The sequence below is a fragment of the Mirounga angustirostris genome, unplaced genomic scaffold (genome assembly GCF_029215605.1).
Source record: "Mirounga angustirostris isolate CCGP_5_RB_7025 unplaced genomic scaffold, mMirAng1.0.hap1 SCAF_12, whole genome shotgun sequence".
NCBI lineage: Eukaryota > Metazoa > Chordata > Mammalia > Carnivora > Phocidae > Mirounga > Mirounga angustirostris.
In genome coordinates this window covers 66,108,497-66,129,257 of record NW_026991720.1, presented here as the reverse complement: position 1 = coordinate 66,129,257, position 20,761 = coordinate 66,108,497, and the positions used below count along the sequence as shown (strand labels likewise).

General features: G+C 40.1%; 1 protein-coding gene across 6 annotated transcripts in view; it reads right to left on the bottom strand.

Annotated features, from left to right (window-relative positions):
- ASNS (asparagine synthetase (glutamine-hydrolyzing)) overlaps positions 1-20,761 on the bottom strand; it is a 160,301-nt gene that overhangs the window by 5,493 nt on the left and 134,047 nt on the right. The window contains exons 1-9 of one of the 6 annotated variants that reach the window (XM_064575240.1): positions 11,431-11,521; positions 9,836-9,934; positions 8,268-8,335; positions 7,455-7,490; positions 6,588-6,859; positions 2,745-2,982; positions 1,582-1,767; positions 1,225-1,326; positions 654-781 (exon numbers count right to left, since the gene is read on the bottom strand). In XM_064575240.1, coding sequence (XP_064431310.1) covers positions 654-781; positions 1,225-1,326; positions 1,582-1,767; positions 2,745-2,982; positions 6,588-6,836 — 903 coding nt within the window. In that variant the 5' untranslated portion in view covers positions 6,837-6,859; positions 7,455-7,490; positions 8,268-8,335; positions 9,836-9,934; positions 11,431-11,521. Of the gene's footprint in view, positions 1-653; positions 782-1,224; positions 1,327-1,581; positions 1,768-2,744; positions 2,983-6,587; positions 6,860-7,454; positions 7,491-8,267; positions 8,336-9,636; positions 9,660-9,835; positions 9,935-11,430; positions 11,527-20,761 lie in introns of those variants that run through there. The other 5 variants (XM_064575242.1, XM_064575238.1, XM_054505287.2 and 2 more) reach the window with 5 other exon arrangements.

Here is a 20,761-nt window from a genome sequence, read left to right as displayed (position 1 = left end):
CTACTTGCTGTGTTCTAGCCTATGCACTTTATTTTTTTTTTTTTTAAGATTTTATTTATTTATTTGACAGAGAGAGAGAGAGAGCGAGAGCAGGGACACGAGCAGGGGGAGTGGGAGAGGGAGAAGCAGGCTTCCCGCGGAGCAGGGAGCCCGATGCGGGGCTCGATCCCAGGACTCTGGGATCGTGACCCGAGCCGAAGGCAGATGTTTAACGACTGAGCCACCCAGGCGCCCTAGTATGCACTTTATATGAATTATATCATTTTCACCACAAAACTATCCCATTACTATTACTACTATTACTGTTACTCCCATTACATAAATGAAGAATTACATGGTGGAGGTAGGATTTGAAAACAGCAGTCAGGCTCCAAGCATGCAGTCATAACCACTATACCATGTCCTTACATTCAAAAAGAATTATTATCCTAGGGTTTTTATGAGGACTGCACGGACCTTGGTAGAAGTATCCAGAGGACAGCGTACAACACAGTTGATACTCAACAGGCATTTCATTCCATTTTAATATATTTAATTTTAAATAATTACTTGTGTCAATACAGGAACATACGCATAGAATCATTAATTATTGGCTTGATTTTTATTCTAATACGTCTGTCTTAATTACATAATGGACTGAGATAGTGTCTTACCTTTCTAGCAGCTAGTAAATCAGTACTGTCTTCCATGCCAATTGCAAACGTCTGGAGAGGGTACTGAACACGGGCCTCTTTTAGCTGCTTTAACAGGGTGGCAGCAACCAAACTGGAATCTAAGCCCCCTGTGAGCAAGACCAGAAGTATACTGGTTATGCGCCTTATATAGAGAGGAACAGGTAGGATTTACAATCCTGTTGAGCTCCAAGATTAGTTTTACCATTTAAAATCCCCAAGTTTTATAAAGTGAAAATCAACTTTAATCAAAGAAAAAATCTAGCATAGATAAACCAAGATAATGGTTGCAGTATATGAATTGGCTAAAAAAAAAAAAAAATCACTAGACACTATTCTAAAGAATGTTTATTAACTCATTCATCCCAATTACAATGTAACCAGACATTGCTATATTACTGAATATTGAATACAGCTTACAGAAAACATTTTCATTCTCTAATGGAGAGAAAGATTAAATCGTAAATATTTTATAGTCAAAACCTCAGGGATAGCTACAAATCATTTGCTGAAATATGCATTAAATATAATCAGGCTTTTTAACAGCCTTCACCTGATAAAAGGCAGCCAATCCTTCTGTCTGTCATCAAGCGTTTCTTAATGGCATTATCAAAAAGGATCCGGAGGTTGTTCTTCACAGTTTCTATCTCAAAACCTATAAACACATAAAGTAAACAGTTCCAGAAAACCTTGGGCTGAATTATTTACTGAAACGAGGTACACAATCATCTCTATCTATCATGATATGTGCTCAACCGTGGACTTTGCCAAATCCCAATGCGCCACCTCCCAATTAAACAGGAAATAGCTCTTCAGACCTGAACCATTCCAGTGACATGAAAAGTATCATTTCTTTTTTCCTTTGGGGGAGAAGGGTCAGGAATAGGTGGGTGGGCGTTTGCTCTAGTACCTGGGAAGAGTTTCTCCACATTGTCGTAGAGGGCATGCAGAGGCTCATCTCTACAGTGATGATATTTAACCATTTCCACGGAGGCCACTTTGCCATTTGGCTTTAAATCCAAAACTTCATAGTGTCCCGGGAGAAATGGCTCCACTTTTAAAAAAGGAGTCGTGGAGTGCTTCAGGTTAACAAGACCTACAAATTGGAAAAGATAATTTAACTCAAGATACAATTCACACTAACTTTCACAATTAACTTACCATCCTCTAAATTCCTGTTTATTTTCCCTTTTTAATATAAACACATGTCCATTATATCAGCAAAACAGGGAAAATTAACCCCAATGCTATTATCTACTTACTAGAGAGGTCACAGTGGTACAGAGATGTATAGCAAGACTACACTGATTTCTAGTTCAAAGCAATAGGAAAATCTCCAATGTTCAATTTCTTCTCCCTAGCTGAAATTTCAGATCAAGAAAATCTATTTTCTATAATAAATTAAATATAAAAAGAAATGATACATTAAGCAAGGAGATGGACTTGAAATTACTCATTTTACTATATCCTGGCAGTCATTTCTTTGACTGAGGTATTTTAAGAAAACAGCCATGGTTCCTGGACCTTTGACAAGCAAAATGATCCACTATGAGGTACTTTAAAGTCGAACATTAAGAAGTCAGGCATCTACCCCTTAACTAGTTATTATATACTGTGTGTTAATAGTATAATCGAAATCTCCTCAATAGGTTTTCACAGAGAGTAACCAACCTGACGCCACCATGATCTTTGATTCAAAATCAGTGTTACACTGTAAATAGGAACAGCCTATCTAAATGCTCATTATGATTTACAATTTGAGTTTGTCAGCCTGGTAATCTGTCATACTGAATTCAAAGACCAGATTGGACCCAGATCCCATCATAAATGGATCACTAAGGTAGCAGACCTCAACAGAGCCATACAACCCCTATGGGGGATGAGGAGTAATTAAAAAGTTTTAACCAGGAAATCCCATGAACAGATTAGTTTTAGAGACATTATTCTAAAAGCACTGAGAAACAGTCACTTGAAAACTTTTGGATTGCCCACCATGGGATTTGCAAATATGATCTAGAGGACAACACAAAACCAGAGCAATAATGAAAACCTAAAGAAAAATTCTATCATTACCTTTAGCTTCTGAACACACGGCCAAAAATCCATCTTCTGTCATGGCTTTAAACAAAGGCCTGACTCCGTAAGTATCTCTGCCCAGGAACACTTTCTTATTGGCAGTATCCAGTAAAATAAATGCAAATACCCCATCCAACATACAAACTGTTTGCTCAATTCCTCCTTTGTCGTATAGATGAAGGATTATCTCACCATCCACTTTGGTCTGGTATTCAAATTCAAAATGTTGTTGCATCTTTTAAAAACAAGAGCAAAATAAACATGTTAGAATCTGTGTTCACTCATTAATAGTTTTTCATTGCAAAGTTGGTTCAATATTTCTACATTCTATAAGCATGCAGTTCAGTGATTTTTTAGAAGAATCATGGCATTATCAAAATATAACTTGTTTGAAGTCACAATTCTGCAAATTCTTTATAACATAAAGCTAAACCCGTGAAAATTTTAGTTGCATTCTCATAAACGCAACGTATCCAGTCATGTGTAGACAGAAATGTACTTTATATATGTGCTATGTCTATAATACATATATATTTACATCTGTATGTAAGTGAAGCCAATAGGTTGCCCCCAGTTGCCATGACACTAAAAATGTGCTTCCATGCTGTAATATTTTAACTTGAGAATATAGTATCAGCTAAGGTTGTTCCAGTTCAGTCTCAAAGACCGGCCTATGAAAATGGAAAGCAAAAGGACAAATACAGGGGCACCTGGGTGGCTCAGTCAGTTAAGTGTCTGCCTTCAGCTCAGGTCATGATCCCAGGTCCTGGGATGGAGCCCCATGTTGGGGGCTCCCTCTCCCTTGGCTGCTCCCCCCTGCTTGTGCTCTCTCTACCTCCCTCTCTGTCAAGTAAATAAATAAAATCTTAAAAAAAAAAAAAAAAAAAGGACAAACATAGTTGGTACTGTTCCCCCAAAATGAATGACTCTATCACAATGATAAAGACACATGGTCTAAACAAAGCTACTGGCCCCCAGGGGAGGACTGCAATATTCAGTCCTCCTACCACTCCAGTGGCATTAAAGCTACTTCTCACTGAGACACAAAATGACAGGGGAGCGTTAGTAGCCCACATGCCCCAAAGGCACAGCAAAGTGATGGTCATGACCACACCGAGTGCAGAGGCAGAGGGTTAGATCACATGACACCCCGACTCTGTGGCTCTCCATCACACTGCAAACTGTGAGGGTGAGAAGTCCTTGGAGTTGCTCTTTCTGTGAACTTACTCATATTTTTAGCTGATCATGGAGAGAGAAGAGGTTCACATTAACAAAATGAGGTGGAAATCCTGGATACGTTTAAATATTTAAAACATGTTTCTAAAATTCAAAAAGTAAATCTATATTTGTATATGTATGACCTATAAACATGCTTCACAATCACACTCTATGATCTGTGAAACTTCTGTCTATAAGCCCTCACAGAACTTCCCCCCAACATGGCGGTTGGCTGCCTCCAGTGACTACAGAGCCATTTCCTGTTCTCCTCTCCCTACTCTGAGAGACCATCAGGGGAGATCCTGGCACTAGCAGGTGGGGTTTGGAAGCAGTCTTCTGCTGACCCTTCTGGGTTGAGGCATCTGAAGGATGAATATACCCCAAAGCATTCAGTGATTTCAGTGAGCAACAGCTTCCCCAATCTATCCTCCACTGCCACCAAGTCAGCACTGCTCCTTAGCTAAACCCTGCAGGTAAGTTATTGGTTAATGAGTCCCATGTACCACTTTCCACTCTCCTGAAACCACACGGGTAAAAGCTGCACTGAGAGAAAAGCCCCTGTCTCTTGCCCCCATCCAGAAATCACACTGCCCTCTGACTCGCTGGTTGGAAGCCCCTGATGCTCCCTGCAGAGAGACTCCTCTCTGCCCCAGCCTTGCCTCAGATTCCTCCCCTCCTTCATTTATTCTTCCTCCATGCCCAGCAAACCTGCAGCTGTCTTTTATTAGTTTAAAAAAAGAAAAAAGGAGGGGCTTTGGAGTTTATGTTGCAGCGGCCTTTATATAAACCTAAAATGGCCATCCTCCTCTCTCGGTACATTTCTGGCTGCCCACGCTGCATAAGCTTAGATGATTGGTAGAAGCAATGGGACATCTATGCTTTTGAAAATACAACATATATGACTAATTTAGAATAAAAATACTTCTGAAATAGTTACCATTTTCTAACTTTTAAATAAAATACATAAAAGCAGCAATGTTGTTCAAGTAAAACAAGGTATTTCCTATGTTATTTAAGGTGGAAGTTGTTAATATTGCCATAATCCAACCCAGCATTCGCGTGTATATGGTACTAACTTGGCTTAGTAAGAAAAAAGTCTTAACTGTTCGCTACCTGTACTCTCACTAGTGTGAAATCCATTCTTATTTTTCCTGTTCATCATTTCATCTCCAAGCACCTAGAAAAATGATGCCTGTGTATAATATGCCCTTAAAAAATATATGAAAGGAATCTGCTGAATATCTACAAAAACTTCTCAAATGAGAAGCCTGTTATTAAGAGTATTCCTAAAAGCAGACAACAGTGGAAAAGCCATCGTTTAACAGTATTGGTGTTAGGTAGAGGGATGCCCTAATTTTTAAGAGATAACTGCTTATATATTTAGGAGTAAAGTGTCACAATATCTGTAGTATACTGAAATGATTCCACCAAAAAATTGAATGCCTAGGTGTATATACAGAAAGAGAAAAACAAAGCAAATATGGCAAAACATTAACAGTTATACAATCTAGGTTCTCATTGTTTTGTGTTTTTTTAGTATGTTTGAAATTTTCAAAATTAAAAGCTGGGGAGGAAGGTGGCAAACAAAAAATTACTTGGAAATTTTAGATTAAAAAAATGTATGAAACACTGGCCAAATAATTCCAGATTGGAAGGCTCTTAGCCAATGTGGCTTCCTGGGGTCAGAATTTCCACCGTCTCACCACTCTCACCCTGAGTAAGCCTTCCCTAGATTAGAAAGCTGTTCCAAATTTAATGCTGCTAGAAAATCACTTCTTACACTCCGTTGCACTTGGCCATCCTTCTGTCTTGTGGTTCTGTTCAGTATGCAGACGCAGTGCATATCATAAGGGCAGCATTATATAAAAGCTACAAGTATGATGACCTCCAAACTATTAAACTCTATACCTGCCCTAAAATCCTCCAGTCTCATGGCTCTTAGAATGATATTCCAACACCATCTTACCAACTCCTAAGTCCTGCTTGATCGGGTTCTGCCCACCCTCCCAGCCCCACCTTGCCCATCTTACCCCTTGTTCACATCTGACAATCCCAGGGCTGCTTCCTGCCTCAGGCTTCTATACATGCTATTCCCTCTGCATGAAAAGTTCTTCCCAGCCCCGCTAGTTATCACAGTCCATTAGGTCTCGGTTCAAGTGTCAGTTCCTCCAGAGGCCTTCTCTGACCACACTTACCGACACTGGATCTCCCGTATCAACCATTTTTTCAGAATACTTATCATATGTATAAGGATTTTTTTTTGGTCTTTGATTTTTAATGCAATAAGCTCCATTAGAGCGCAGATCTACCTCTCATACTTACTACTGTATCCCCAGCACCAAACACAGGCTCTAATTAATATTCAAATTCATAATAGGAAAAAAAAATGCTGAGAGTTAAAGAATTGTAATCCTCGTTTTTTCTTTTTTTTTTTGTTTTGTGACCAGCTCATTTGACCTCTTTGTGCATCAGTGCATCATCTTTATAACTGGAGCAAATGAGATAATGAACATGGAAACAGTCTGAGAAGTAAAAAACTTTATACAAAATATATAAAAATTCTAACCAACTAGCTCTGAGGTTTAATCACATCCAGATACCTTCTGGTTTTGTTTTATTTACCTTCTTGTGGTTGTAGATTTCACCGTTGTAACAGAGCCACAAATAAGGATATTTCTTTACTCGAATTGGCTGCATTCCAAACAGCTGGTCAACCACTGCCAACCGATGAAATCCAAAGCAGCAGTTGGTGTATCCATTGACATTCTCAAAACGAAATGCATCTGGACCCCTGTGTGCAATCTTCATAGCACTCAGACACTGCACTGAAAGGCAGTCATCACTACCAAAGAGGGCCCAAATCCCGCACATGGTGCAATGGAGCTATGAGTTTTCTATGGAGAAAAGAGTAGGCCTGTTAAATATTTAATACCCAATCCAAGTCTGTATTAAATCTTGATTCCAAAAACTGCTATAAACCACTTCAAAGACTGACATTTAAACTATCTTGTCCACAGCAATTTTCCATTAGGTTGGCAGGCACACAGGAGTTGAGAATGATTTAATTCACGTACAAGTATTCAGAAAAGATGCATGACCTTTCCATCTAGCCAGCGGTAGCAATTTGGCACCCTGTCAAAGCTGGCATCTCTCCCACCTTGGGATTTGGCCAGCTAGAGCTGGGGGGAGTCAGGTCACATTCGAGGTTTACTTCCAAGAGGCAGATAACAGATGCAGGCTGGCTCCAACCTAGTGAGAGATCCCTGTCCCTCTTTCTTCATCTCAGGACCTCAGAAGCCCTCAAAAATCCAAGAGACTCCCCATATTACTACTACAGTCCCCACTCAGGTCTCTTTGACAATTAAACGTCCTGTCTTTACCTGTAGTAACTACACATTGAGACTAGCGGGTAAAAAAGATCATACATACTGCTCAGGTGCTATGTTAAGATACACAGCTATTATAAGCATTTCACAACTTCTCACGTACCTTTAAGTGATTTATTCAAACGTGATGAAAGAAATTCTAAAGAGAAAAAAGAAAGGCATGTTATCTGATATCAGATATCTTGGCTGTATAATAAAAAAACATTTTACATTGACAGAAATACATAATGTTCACCATCCAAATGTCCTAAATGACAAAAATGTTCTAAAATATTTTTGTCTCTAAGTTGCCTTGGTTCATAAGAAAGCAAAGTGGGTGGGAAATAAATGGCAACAACATCTCTGAAAAACAATCTGGCCATCCCTATAGGCCAAGAAACAAACAATTCCTATGAATGTTACCTTGCAATTTCATATTCTCAACTGTGAAATAAAGAGCTGTTTTATTTGGATGCTGCCAGCTCAAAACAGTTATTTTACCAAAATATCTCAAACTCAGACACTTATTTGGGTTATTTTTAAATGCAAATTTGCAGCAAATGCCTAATTTGGGACAAAAATCATCAAGAAAATATATATATTCAAGTTACACCAATCACTTTGGGCAATTCTCTGAGGGAGTTTGTATCTAAATGAACCAAAGCTTTGTTTAGCCTTTTAATGAGACCACATCAAACTAACAAAAAATAATAGTGACTCAAACAACTTGGAATTGAAGTAGCACATGTCCTATGCAGTCCCTTCCATGCACTTGGCCAAATAGCCTCTAATGAGATATTTGAGATATAGCGGGGAAATACACTTAGATTGAAGTGAGATTGCTACTAATAAGCCATGTATGGTTCCTCTATACCAGTTAAAAATGGGCTGAGAAAGTGCTCTGAAAATCACAAGAGATCATTAGTTAATCATTTACCTAAGTCTTCCTAATGCCGATTAGTGAATCCCATTATTAGGCCTGCTATAAGGAACACACCCTAAGCACTAAAATAGAGGGGAAAGAAGGGGAACACATATTAGTGAAGCACACTTAACTTCTCCAGCAGGAAAAAGCAAACTAAAAACTGTTACCTATTTTTGTTGGAATCAGGCTTACTTGCAAAGGTCCTATTTGCAATGCTTTCTCCTACTGCTATTACCTGCTCCCTGTAATTTTCTGTATTTCCTCATAAACTTCTAGAACAGTGCTGTCCAGCAGAAATGTAAGCTAAATGTGGAATTTTAAAAAATATTAGTAGCCCCATTAAAAAAGTAAAGAGAAAAAGGACAGATAACTTTAAATATATTTTAACACAATGTACCAAAAAAAGTATTTCAACAAATCAGTTTAAAAAATTATTGACAAAATACTTTACATTGCCTTTCTCTATTAAATCGTCAACATCTGGTGTTTTACACTCACACCACACCTTAATTCGGACTAGTCAGCGTTTCAAGTTCTCAATAGTTACAGGTGGACTGAATTGGACAGTGCTGCTTCCCTGCATTTGATTTCGATGGCTGCTTACCAACTAAAAACTTCACCATATTGTTTTATTTTTACATTAACGTATCAGCAACCAACTCCTGGACAGGTTCAAGGCCTAAGTTACTTTTAATTAATCTTATAGCAATGCGGTCAATGAAAAAAAAGTTATGAGTGCTTTTTAAATTGTTAGTCAAGGCACCCAGGACAATGGCCCATGAAGAAATAATATAGACCAAGGGCCCAGCAGAAAACTGACCTTTTATTCAAAATAGTAACAATCTGAAACCAGCCCTACAGAATAGTTATCCACTGAGAAAGAAATGTTAGTTCTTTTGCTTTTTTCCATACCGCTTCGCCTGTCGCCCTGAACATATCTCTTAGAGGCGGGGTTTGTTCAAGTCACTTGCTGAGTCTCGCAGTCTGTGGGGAGGGGGGCGGGGGGAGGAGAGGGGAGCCAAAAGGTGGGGGGAGCCAGAGGTGAGGGGCTAAGTACAGACCCTTAGGCTTTGACCGACAGGCGGGAGATCGGGACCAAGCAACTGTGCGGCCCGAAACTCCTACTGCACCCCGAAACTCCGACTGCACCCCAGCCACGTGCACCCTCTGGCCGGTCCACCGTAGGGCCGCCGGACTGCGAAAATTTCCACAGGCTTCCACGCAATATAATAAAAAATTGTAAAATTTACAAGGGCCAAGTGGGCCGCAGTCCAGCCTCGCCTCGGTCTTTCACTTGATCCCTCCGACCGAAGACCTAGACCCTAGGTCTCTCCTTCCAGCTTCCTCCCAGGTGCGCAACAATCGGCCCCGCCCCCTTTACCGGCAGGAGCCGCAGAGCCGGCTGGCCGCCTGCAGCCGCTTCTGCCCACCGGTGTGGGACGAGACTGCAGCGCCACCTCCTCCTCCTACTCCTCCTTCTTCCTCCCTCCCTCCCTCCCTCTCTCTCTCCCCCCTCCCCCGGGGGGCGGCCCCGGGGCACGCTGGGAGGGCGCTGCGCTGGGCAGCAGAGCCTGGCTTACCGGGGCTTAGATGGATGGCACGGAGGAGAGATGCCAGGTAGGGGCTGCAGACTGCGGGCGGGGCGGCGGGCCTCCTCTGATTTTATACCGGCCTAGCTCCTGTAATGATCGAGGGAAGTTTCATCATGTCTGTGAGGACCAACCAGCGCGCAGGGGCGTGGCCCACAATGCAGACCTTGGCTTGGCGGAGGAGGAGCGGGGAGCAAGGAGGAGCTGCTCCCTCCCGGCTCCTTAAAGTGTTAGTGTGCCTGCTGAAGGAAAGCCTCAGAGGTGTAGCCAGGTGCCCCACTGACACCTAGGGTTACCTTAGCTGCTGTTCTGACCGATTAGGGGGTCTTCTGCACTTGGTTTGTTTTTTTGGGAAATCCTCACCAAATGCAGCAGATTTCCCTCATCTCCTTAATTGCAAAGTTTTTAAGTACAGGTATCCCCTGCTTTTCTAAAGTTCATGTTATGCCACTTTGCTTTTACAAAAGACCCACATTAGTACGCGTTTTTGCTACCTGAAAGAAATCCAACGAGGATTTTTGCTTTTAGGGGGAAAGGCGAGAAACGAAAATAGCGTTCAGTATTAATTCGCAGCCAGCCATTACAGAGGCACCTTGGATGGAGCAGCAGGAAGGGCACTCCGCGTTCCTTCCCCAGAACTACACTGAGCATCAAGGTGCCATAGCTTTGAACAGTGCCTGTGAGCATCTGTGCTTGATCTCTGTTGATTTTGTGCATTCATTAGCAGGATGTGTCCTAAGGTATCAGAAAGGCCTAAGAGAGGTTATTTTTGGGGTCTGAAAAAACTCAAATTCTCCATGTAAATTCATGGTAACTGCTTCTTCATTTTTGGTGCTTTCGGCCTATGAAATGTTTCGTAGGAACACTACTTTGAGTTAACAGGGAAACCTGTACTTTTCTCCATAACTACTAAGAGAGCATCTGATATTTAGATGTAGATCTACAAAGAAGTATCTGTTCGATTAATAAATAAGGGGGCAGATGGGAAGAGCTGGAAGGATATCTTTTTATTAATTACGAGGTAGATTTCACTATGTCTTCTACCTCAGACATAATTAAATTTATCCATCCTCTGGATATACAGCTCAGTGTATTTGTATTTTGTGTTGGATCATCATTAAACTTGTGATGTGGTTATATTCTCCTTCAACTAGATTGTCACCTTCCTGGTTGTGTTGACTTCACCTTTTGAGTCTCATTATCAGCTCAATGGATACCACTGGGTAGATTCTCAAAACTCTATTCAATTCAATTCAATTCAATTCCTCGTCATATTTTGTCATTGACAAATGTCACTTTCAGGAAAGGATGGAGTTCCAGTCTGAATTTTACCACTAACTACTTCTATGAACATAGGTATGTCCTATCACCTCTCTTGTTTCCATCTTTGAAAGGAAATGAGAGATTACCAGGGTCATTCCAGCCCTGAAATTCTAAGCACTAAAGTGATGAGCATTCTTTAGAGCCATAGCACCCAAGAAGGAAATTTTTTTCATCCCCAATATCAGTCTTTTTGAAACTCAAAATAACTTTGCAATCTGAATATTTCTACATTAGGCCAGTTAGAATTATCCAAATTCACTCACCTGATACTTGTAGATCCAGGATGTGAAATCGGGTTTGCCTGGATCCACAGGACATGCTCTTCTGATCATATTCTGTCTGTGGACTAGCTTGACAAGAAGAGCTGGGTCATACCAGAGACACTGACAGAGGAGCAAGGAGCTGACATAGCCTCTCTTATTTTTGCTAAATATGAATGATTTACATTCAAGATTAAATATATTTTCTTTTCCAGATTTCCTCCCCACTCCTATATTAGAGCATTACCCTAAAATTAGACCTTTCTCCTTTTTATTATCTGCACTGAGAGTTTGAAAGGGAAAACTGTCCATTTTAAAGGCTTCATTGAACTGGTACCAGTACTGCCCTCAAATTTGTTATGCAATACAGGGAAAGAGTTGTCCTCAGAAACCAATTTTTTTCTTTTTTTTTTAATATTCATTTTTATTTTAATTCCAGTTAGTTAACATACAGTGTTATTTCAGGCGTACAATATAGTAAGTCAACACTTCCATACATCACCCTGTGCTTCTTAATCCCTACCATCTACTTACCCCATTCTGCTGCCCACCTCTGCTCTGTTACCATCAAATTGTGCTCTGTAATTAAGAATCTTTCTTGCTTTGTCTCTCCAACTTATTTTTTTCCCTTGTTTCTTAAATTCCACATATGAGTAAAATCACATGGTATTTGTCTTTCCCTCTCACTTAGCATAATACTCTAACTCCGTCCATGTCATTGCAAACAGCAAGATGTCATTCTTTTTTATGGCTGAATAGTATTCCATTGTATGTGTACCACATCTTTCTTATCCATTCATCAGTCTATGGACACTAAGGTTGCTTCCATATCTTGCCTATTATAAATAATGCTGCTATAAACATAGGAGTGTATGTAACCCTTTGAATTCTTGTATTCTTTGGGTGAATACTCAGTAGTGTGATTGCTAGATCATAAGGTAGTTCTGTTTTTAACTTTTTGATGAACCTCCATACTCTTATCCACAGTGGCTGCACCCGTTTGCATTCCCACCAATAGACGTGAGTGTTCCTTTTTCTCCATATCCTTGCCAACACCTGACGCTTATTGTGTTGTTGATTTTGGCCATTCTGACAGGTGTGAGATGGTATCTCATTGTAGTTTTGATTTGCATTTCCCTGATGGTAAGTGGCAAACATCTTTTCATGTATCTGTTGGCCATCTGGATGTCTTCTTTGGAGAAATGTCTGTTCATGTCTTTTGCCCATTTTTAATTGGATTATTTTGTTTTTGGGTGTTGAGTTGTATAAGTTCTTTATATATTTTGGATACTAACCCCTTTAATGGATATATCATTTGCAAATATCTTCTCCCATTCTGTAGGTTGCCTTTGGTTGATTGCTTCCTTTACTGTGCAGAAGCTTTTCATTTTGATGCAGTCCCAATAGTTTATTTTTGCTTTTGCTTCCCTTTCCTCAGGAGACCTATCTTGAAAGAAGTTGCTATGGCCTATGTCAAAGAAATTAGTGCTGGTGTTCTCTTCTAGGATTTTTATGGTTTCACATCTCTCATTTAGGTCTTTAATCCATTTTGATTTTATTTTTGTGTATAGTGTAAGAAAGTGGTCCAGTTTCTTTCTTTTGTATGCTGCTGCCCAGTTTTCCCAACACCATTTGTTGAAAAGACTGTACTTTTCCCATTGAATATTCTTTCTTGCTTTGTTGAAGATTAATTGATCAAATAATTGGGGGTTTGTTTCTGGGCTTTCTATTCTGTTCTGTTGATCTATGTGTCTATTTTTTGTGCCAGTACCATACCGTTTTGACTACTACAGCCTTGAAATGTAACTTGAAGTCCAGAATTATGATGCCTTCAACTTTGCTTTTCTTTTTCAAAATTGTTTTTGCTATTCAGGGTCTTTTGTGGTTCCATATAAATTTTAAGGTTATTTTAGTTCTGTGAAAAATGCTATTGGTAGTTTGATAAGGATTGCATTAAATGTGTAGATTGCTCTGCATAGTATAGACATTTTAACATTTGTTCTTCCAAATACTGAGCATGGAATATCTTTCCATTTTTTTGTGTGCATCTTTGATTTCTTTCATCAGTGCTTTACAGTTTTCAGAGAAGAGGTGTTTCACCTCTTTGGTTAGTTTATTCCTAGGTATCTTATTATTTTGGGTGCAATTATAAATGGGATGGTCTCAGAAACCAATGCCTAAGGCCTAAAATTTCTTGACAAAACATAAACCAAGTTGATACACAAAGTCAAAATATATTAGTGGTTCCTAAACATTTTAAGTACAAGATTCCTTTTAGAATCATGGAAAAGTTTCTCTTGACCTGACCCCACAAAATAGTATGTTTTTAGTATTCCTTTGATAGAGAAAACATAGCACCATGATTAAAAACAAAATAAAACGAAAACAAAACCAACAAGATATCAAGACTTCATACCACTCTTAAGTAAATTTGTATTTTATTAGTCACATCAGCACCAAAATAAACTGATAAATAGTAAAATGTGTAAGCCATACTGAGATCAGACTACAGTCAATGCTCACAGAGTACACAGGTTCGCTATCCCCCCATGATACACTCCCGCCTAGTTTACGACTGCCAAGAATATAAATTCCACACAGAGCACATGGTGAACCACTTAGTAATTGACAGGCAAGAGCAACGATGGTAGATGACTAAGTTCTAAGGTTCCTTATTGCCCTAAAGTCTTGAGCAAATTATGATGTTGCTGTATCCTAATCTACATAATAGGTCTGAAACCTGAGAACAATCTGGGAAAGGAGGTCTTCTATTCACATTTTACAAATATAAAACTAAGAATCAGAGAAGGATTTAGCCAAACAGTCTGGATTAAATCATCAAGAACTGTATAAAACCCAGAGCACATTTCCTCTACCACCCTGTCTGTAGTGGAAGACAGATACTTGGTATGTTATCTAGTGTTGTTGGTTGTTCTGAGTATCTTCTACCTGTACATCCAGAGACGCTCCATCCTTTCCCACTTCACTTTGTGTCCTGCTCCCTTATCCTCCTCTTCTCATGGAGGGAGACACAGAGGGCAGAAGGGAGAAGTCTCAGGGTAGTCCTTCCCCTGACTCCTTCACTACAAAATTGCTCTCCTAAAGCCCACAGCTTCTGCCACTGCCTCCATAACCACCTTCTCCTCAGATTCCAGCAACTGTTCCTTCTCCCCTTTAGGCCTACCCCTAGGGTACTGAACCATCTTGCTTTTCCTGTATCCTGCCCACACTTCTGTAATTACTGTCAGTTGGAGTGTGACATCTGCTTCCTATCAGAACCCTATGCAGTACATCGATCTAGGACGTAATGGAGGATGCTGTGGATTTAACTAGAGTAGAAAATGATTCATAGCCTCTCTTAATTATTGGACACAAATGAGAACCCAGTTATGTTGGCCTGTTTTCCCACATCTTATTCACCCCTGTATTGAAACCTAACTCTAAAAGGAACCTGGGAGCATTTAACTTTTTTTGAACTGAGTCACTGAGGAATCAAATAAAACCCTCCTCTGTCAAGTAAAACCTTTAGGCTAGTTCCCCATCCCAAAAGTGTAACCGACAACACAAGAATGCACTTGTTCAGCCCTGAGAGCATTAATTAAAGTTTTTAAAATTCTTCTAAAGAACTACTAAATTGGTTTTTCTCAATGAGCTTATTTTTGGGTATTTTGTAGATTGATCCATTTTCTAGAATTAAAAAAATATATAGTAATAAGACAAGCATATAATGGTAGCTGTCCTTTGGTATTCATTGATTGAAAAAAATGTACATAATAATAAAAAAGCTTCATTGATATTAAAACACCTTAAAATAAGGTTGCATTTTATTCAACCTAATATACCTTTGGAAAAGTGTTTGTTGATGAGTTTGACATGTTCATTGTCTTTAGAAAATGCTATAAAACCATTCAGATTTGCCGACCCCTATCCTACCTCCAAAGCTACCCAGGAGCCCATGATGCACACATTAGGTAACACTGAATTAGAGGTTCAACTAGTTTACCAGCCCATCCCATCTCACCCTCCAAAATAGAAAATGCTTCTGGAGCAGGCCATATGGCGAGCACTTCCCTAAACACCAGATGAGTTATCAGCAATAGTTCCTCCTTTAGATCCCAGTAACCAGAGCCATTGAGTTTTCCACTGGACATGATCTTGCCCACTTAGGGAGGAATTTAGGATGACACCACGGGTGAGCTCTCAAGGTACAGGATGGAGTCAGAGGGAGACAAAAATGTAGCTGGAGCCTCCATTTGATCTCTTGCCCTGTCCCATAAATGTTAGCCACAGGCCTTCTTAGCAGCCTATGATTCTATTTCTCTGCTGTTTGACCTATTTTTTATGATTTTTTTTAAATCAGGTGTTGAAATGCAATTTGAAATAGGACTTCTGATCTTTACTTCTATATCCTCTACTTTCCTTCTAATTTCATAGGATCCCCCTGATACCTACATTTAAATCTGTAGGTTAAACAGTAATATGGAAAATTCTGAAAATTCCAAATTCCAGAAAAACTCGTCTATCGTGATACTATTTTATTTGTCACTCTAAGATATGTTACTTAGCCTCAGGACAACAGAAAAGGGAATATTAACATGGGTTGTGTGCATATGTGTTTTGTAGAACCACAGATTTTATAAAACTGGGAACTATCTACTCTTTCAACAAAACATTTATATAGTCCCCAATACAAGAAGACTGGTATATAAAAAGGAATAAGAAAACACTGGTAAAGCTGAAAAAAATGAGAGTCTCTCTGAAAGATTAAAAAAAAACTTACTGGGAAGTTCCACTAATTTAGAATCAGAATAACTGATTTAAAGAAGAGTAGAGTGTATTGAACATAGAAAATACTATTCAGAGTTGACCTTGCACAGCAGATGACATGTGAGAAGAGACTGATATTTAAGATAATAATATTAACAGTCATTTATTGGATACCTCCTAGTTGCAATGTATTTCACATAAGTGTTTTTCTATTCTGTACACAAACCATGGAGAATAATTATTCTTCTTTTGACAGTTAAAGAAGTGGCTCGAGAATATAAATTAACATACCCAACACCAAACAGTTATCAAATGGCTGAGCCAATGGCCTCAAACCCAGTGTGATGACTTGTGAACTTCCATGCCTGCCCCAGAAGTTGCTCAGCAAGCCAACCAGGTAGAGAGAACCCTTCCAAGAAATGGCAGTAAGACATGAAAGGTCTCAGTGTGTCCCTAAAATCAGCTAGAGGAAGTACAGTTGGCCCTTGAACAACACTGGTTTGAACTATGTGGACCCACTTATACACAGATTTTTTTTATAATACAGTACTGTAAATGTATTTTCTCTTCCTTATGGTTTCCTTAACATTTTATTTTCTCAAGCTACTTTATTGTGAGAATACAGTATATGACACATACAACATACAAAATATGTGTTAATTGGCTATTTGTGCTATTGGGAAAGTCAACAGTAATCTATTAGTAGGTAAGTTTTGGGGGAGTCAAAAGTTATACCAGATTTTCCACTGTGTGGGGCAGTCAGTGGAGCACCTAGGGCCCAGGTTGTTAAAGTCAATGGTACATAGAACAAGTGGAAAAAGCCAATGAAGAGAAAAAGATTCCATTTTAAGATAGCAAAAGTAAATGGAGCAGGGCAGCCACATGAAATGGGCAGAATGCATGCATTTAAAGAAAAAAGATTATTCTTACTTTTAGGACAGGAGAGGGAGAAAGAATGGTGGTGTGTTATAGGTAAGCCTAAAGAAAAAGGAAAGAGAAGTAGAGAGAAAATAAACAAGACAAATTAAGTATATCAATGATGATAAATAAGCACTATGGAAAAGAAAAGAAATGGGGGGGATTATAATTTTTAGAAGAATTTGTACTTTCAGGCCTCTGTTTTCTCTAAGAAATAGAAGGAAGGCATGTTGTCTATGGTACTAAAAGGTTTGGGATGTGGTGACGGTGAACTTTGAAATAACAGCCAAATGTCAACAAAAGTTGATGAGAGGGAAAAAAAAATGGTTGGGCAACATGGAGGTCCAGCATGGGAGGATACCATAAACATGAATGTGACTGGGGCAATAAGGGAGGGCATATTCTCCAACCACAATCACATAGGGCAATCCAAGATTTGGGGTCAAGGCATGGAGGGGAATGGATCCAGGATCTGGGTTGAGCAGCACATGTGTAGAACACAGATAAGCAGGCATGGGAATGGGCACCCTATGTGCGTTGGTGGGGACAGCCCTTTCGGTAAACGCTGTTACTGTTCACAAATATTCAGTGCCCCTCTGTGGGGGAGGGTTATATCATTTCTAGCCCATTGACATAAGGTTTAGCCATGTGACTGGCTATTGCCAATGAAATGTGAGAAGTGACAGAAACTTAGGAGCCACTGTTATGGTTCACCACATCCTCTCCCTCCCTCTGCCAGGAACCTGGCAGTGTTCCAGAGGCAGGCAACTCCACCAACCCAGAATGAAGGGTGGAGAGGGACCACAGCCTACCTGTGATCCACATGTAGTTTTCTGGTTACAAGTGTCTGAAATTTGGGGGTCATTTGTAACTGCAGCATAATTCAGTCTAACCTGACAAGCAAAGCTTGAATCTTTTAAGTTGGAAGGGAAAGTAGTAAAGTCAGAAGTTAGTTAATATATCAAAAGACTAACAGGGGCTAAAGGATTACAGGCTTGGTTTGTAGGCTAGGGAAGTATAGGAATAGAAAAAATAGATAAACTGGATATTTTTATGGAAAAGGAATGTATAATTTTAAAGTGTAAAATAAAATAGTGAATGCAAGATTACCTATCCCAGTTTCCTGAACACAATAGGCATTAAGGAAACAAAGGTCCTGCCCAAACAGAATTCCCCTGTGCCTTACCAGGCTAAGTCCTGTCTGGTCAAGATGTTTATTTATTAGATTAGGTATTAGCAGCCCTGGAATAAAAGGCCCCCTCCCAAACAGAGTCAAACAGCAAGTCTTGCAGCTTGACAAAAACATCCACCCTTCTCCCAATGCCTCTCCTACTGCATTGCACCCCAGGCCACTGGCGTCCTTGTTCTTAAACAGACAGAGGTATATAGGGTTTTTAGCTGCTGAAAGTTGGCCTTGTGGCTAGAAACCAGATTTACCCCTTTTCCTTCTTGTGGAAGTTATGCATATTTAGGTCATCAGGGCACAAAATCATAGTTGAATTTCTTCATTAAACTAACAATGTATATGGAGCACCTACTGTATTTGGGAACATGGAGCTTACATTCATGGTACAGAGGAACAGGAAAAATCAACAAGATACCTAAGTGCAATACATAGGTAAGGGTAAATAAGTACTATGGAGAAAAACAGAGCAAAGAAGGAAGAACATCATACTACAGCCCTGTTGTTGCAACAGAGTTATCATATCACTCTATCACCTTTGTCTTATATTTGGTTTCCCCATTTAGTAAAATATTCTGAGCATGTCTCCAGGATGAAGCTGAACCAGAGTTCACATTTCTTAGTTGAAGTTCCCCAGAAGAGAGTCATCCAGTAGTCCCTGAGGACTTCTCAGATATGCTCAATTCTCCCACCACATTCAGCCATTACTATTCTAAATAATGACCACCAAATGGGAAAGACTTTGCTGGATTCCAGCCATGAGCATAGCTTTGCAACAGCTGAAGGCTCATTACACTCTTCCTCCAATTTTGGCCACCATGAAAGGACCCAACCTAATACTTCAAAGCAAGATCTTTAACACCATAGTGGAGACCAGTGTTTCCCAGAAGGATGCAGGTACAAATGGCATTCACTACAGCATCTGTAGCCCAGAATGCTGAAAACAACAATTATTAGCAATCGAAGCTGCTTTTATGGCCTGGAAACAGGACTAATAAGAAACTAACACCTGATAAAAGCTACACTGAGGCTATCCAGACCAATTATAGCAGATCTAGAAATTACAACTGTAGATGCTGTTTACTGAGGACATTTTGGGCCACCTTTTCTAAGTGACTTATTTTCACCTACTGCTAAGTATCCAGGCAAACACTGTGGCTTGGAAGTTGGACTCCAAGCCCAGACCCCTACCCTCAGGAAATGCTTCAGACTGAGCATATCTCAGCCATCAGGCCCCAGCACAGACACAAAAATGCATCTTCCCCGGGCATCTGGCCATAATCCACGATATTTGGTGGAAACACAGAGGTAAGGAAGGCTGGGAGGGGATAACCAGTGCGAGCAAATAATAGCCTCAGATACAGGCTTACCATTGAAGTAATCTCTGTCCATTGGTATTTCTGAACATAGTATGCAAAGGACTTGGTGTAGTGGGTTGAATGGCAGCACCCAAAATGTCTGCCTAAATCCCAGAACCTACGAATGTAACCTTATTTGGGAAAAGGGTCTTTGCAGATATAAGTTAAAGATCTCAACACAAGATCATCCTGGATCATCCAGGTGAGCCTTAAATCCAATGACAAGCATTCTTATAAAAGACTCGCAGGGAGCAACAGGATAAGGCCATGCGAAAACAGAGGCTGAGATGGCAGTTATACAGCTACAAACCAAGGAACACCCAAAGCCACCAGAAGATGGAAGAGGCAAGGAAGGAGTCTCCTCTAGAGACTTGGAGGGAGTTCGGTCCTGCCAACACCCTGATGTCAGATTTCTGGCCTCCAGAACTATGAGAGAATAAATTTCTGCTATTTTAAGGCATCCAGTTTGTAGTAATGTATCTTATTAGCCCTAGGAAATTAATACACTTGGTGAATCTCTTTAGCTTGACCCTACCCTTGATGTCTATCTCCAAGACAAGAAGAAGCCCAGGCAGCAACACCATTCTCAATCCTAAATTCCTCTGTAATTATCACGGCCTCTCAGATGTGCTGCCTACTATATTCAAACTAAGGTGTATCCCTGCACCTCCACTCACCCACAACTACCCAAGTTTGGAGCAAAGTACCTGATCATGAAAGAGACTCTCCATCTTCATGGACGATTCAACCAATTAGCCTCCAACCTTCCATTCTAACACATGCTCCAACTTGGCAAACACCATTCAAAACTGTCAATGCAATTATCCTCCCGTGCAGTGCCCAGACACATGCAGACAAGGTGAATCAGCAGGTGCCTTTCTGATGCACCCCCTACAGACATCAAGGTTCTTCCACCTGCTCAGTCTCCACAGAAGTGGCATATAGCAAATTGCTCTTTTCCTCCCACAGAGTAGCCATTTCCCTAAAAATTATCATTTCTCCCTCTACCTTTTCGCAGCTCTCCACTGCTTTTGACACCGTCCAGAGCTGAGCACCACACCTGGCACATAGAAGGCATACAATAAATACTTGCTGATGGAATGATTGG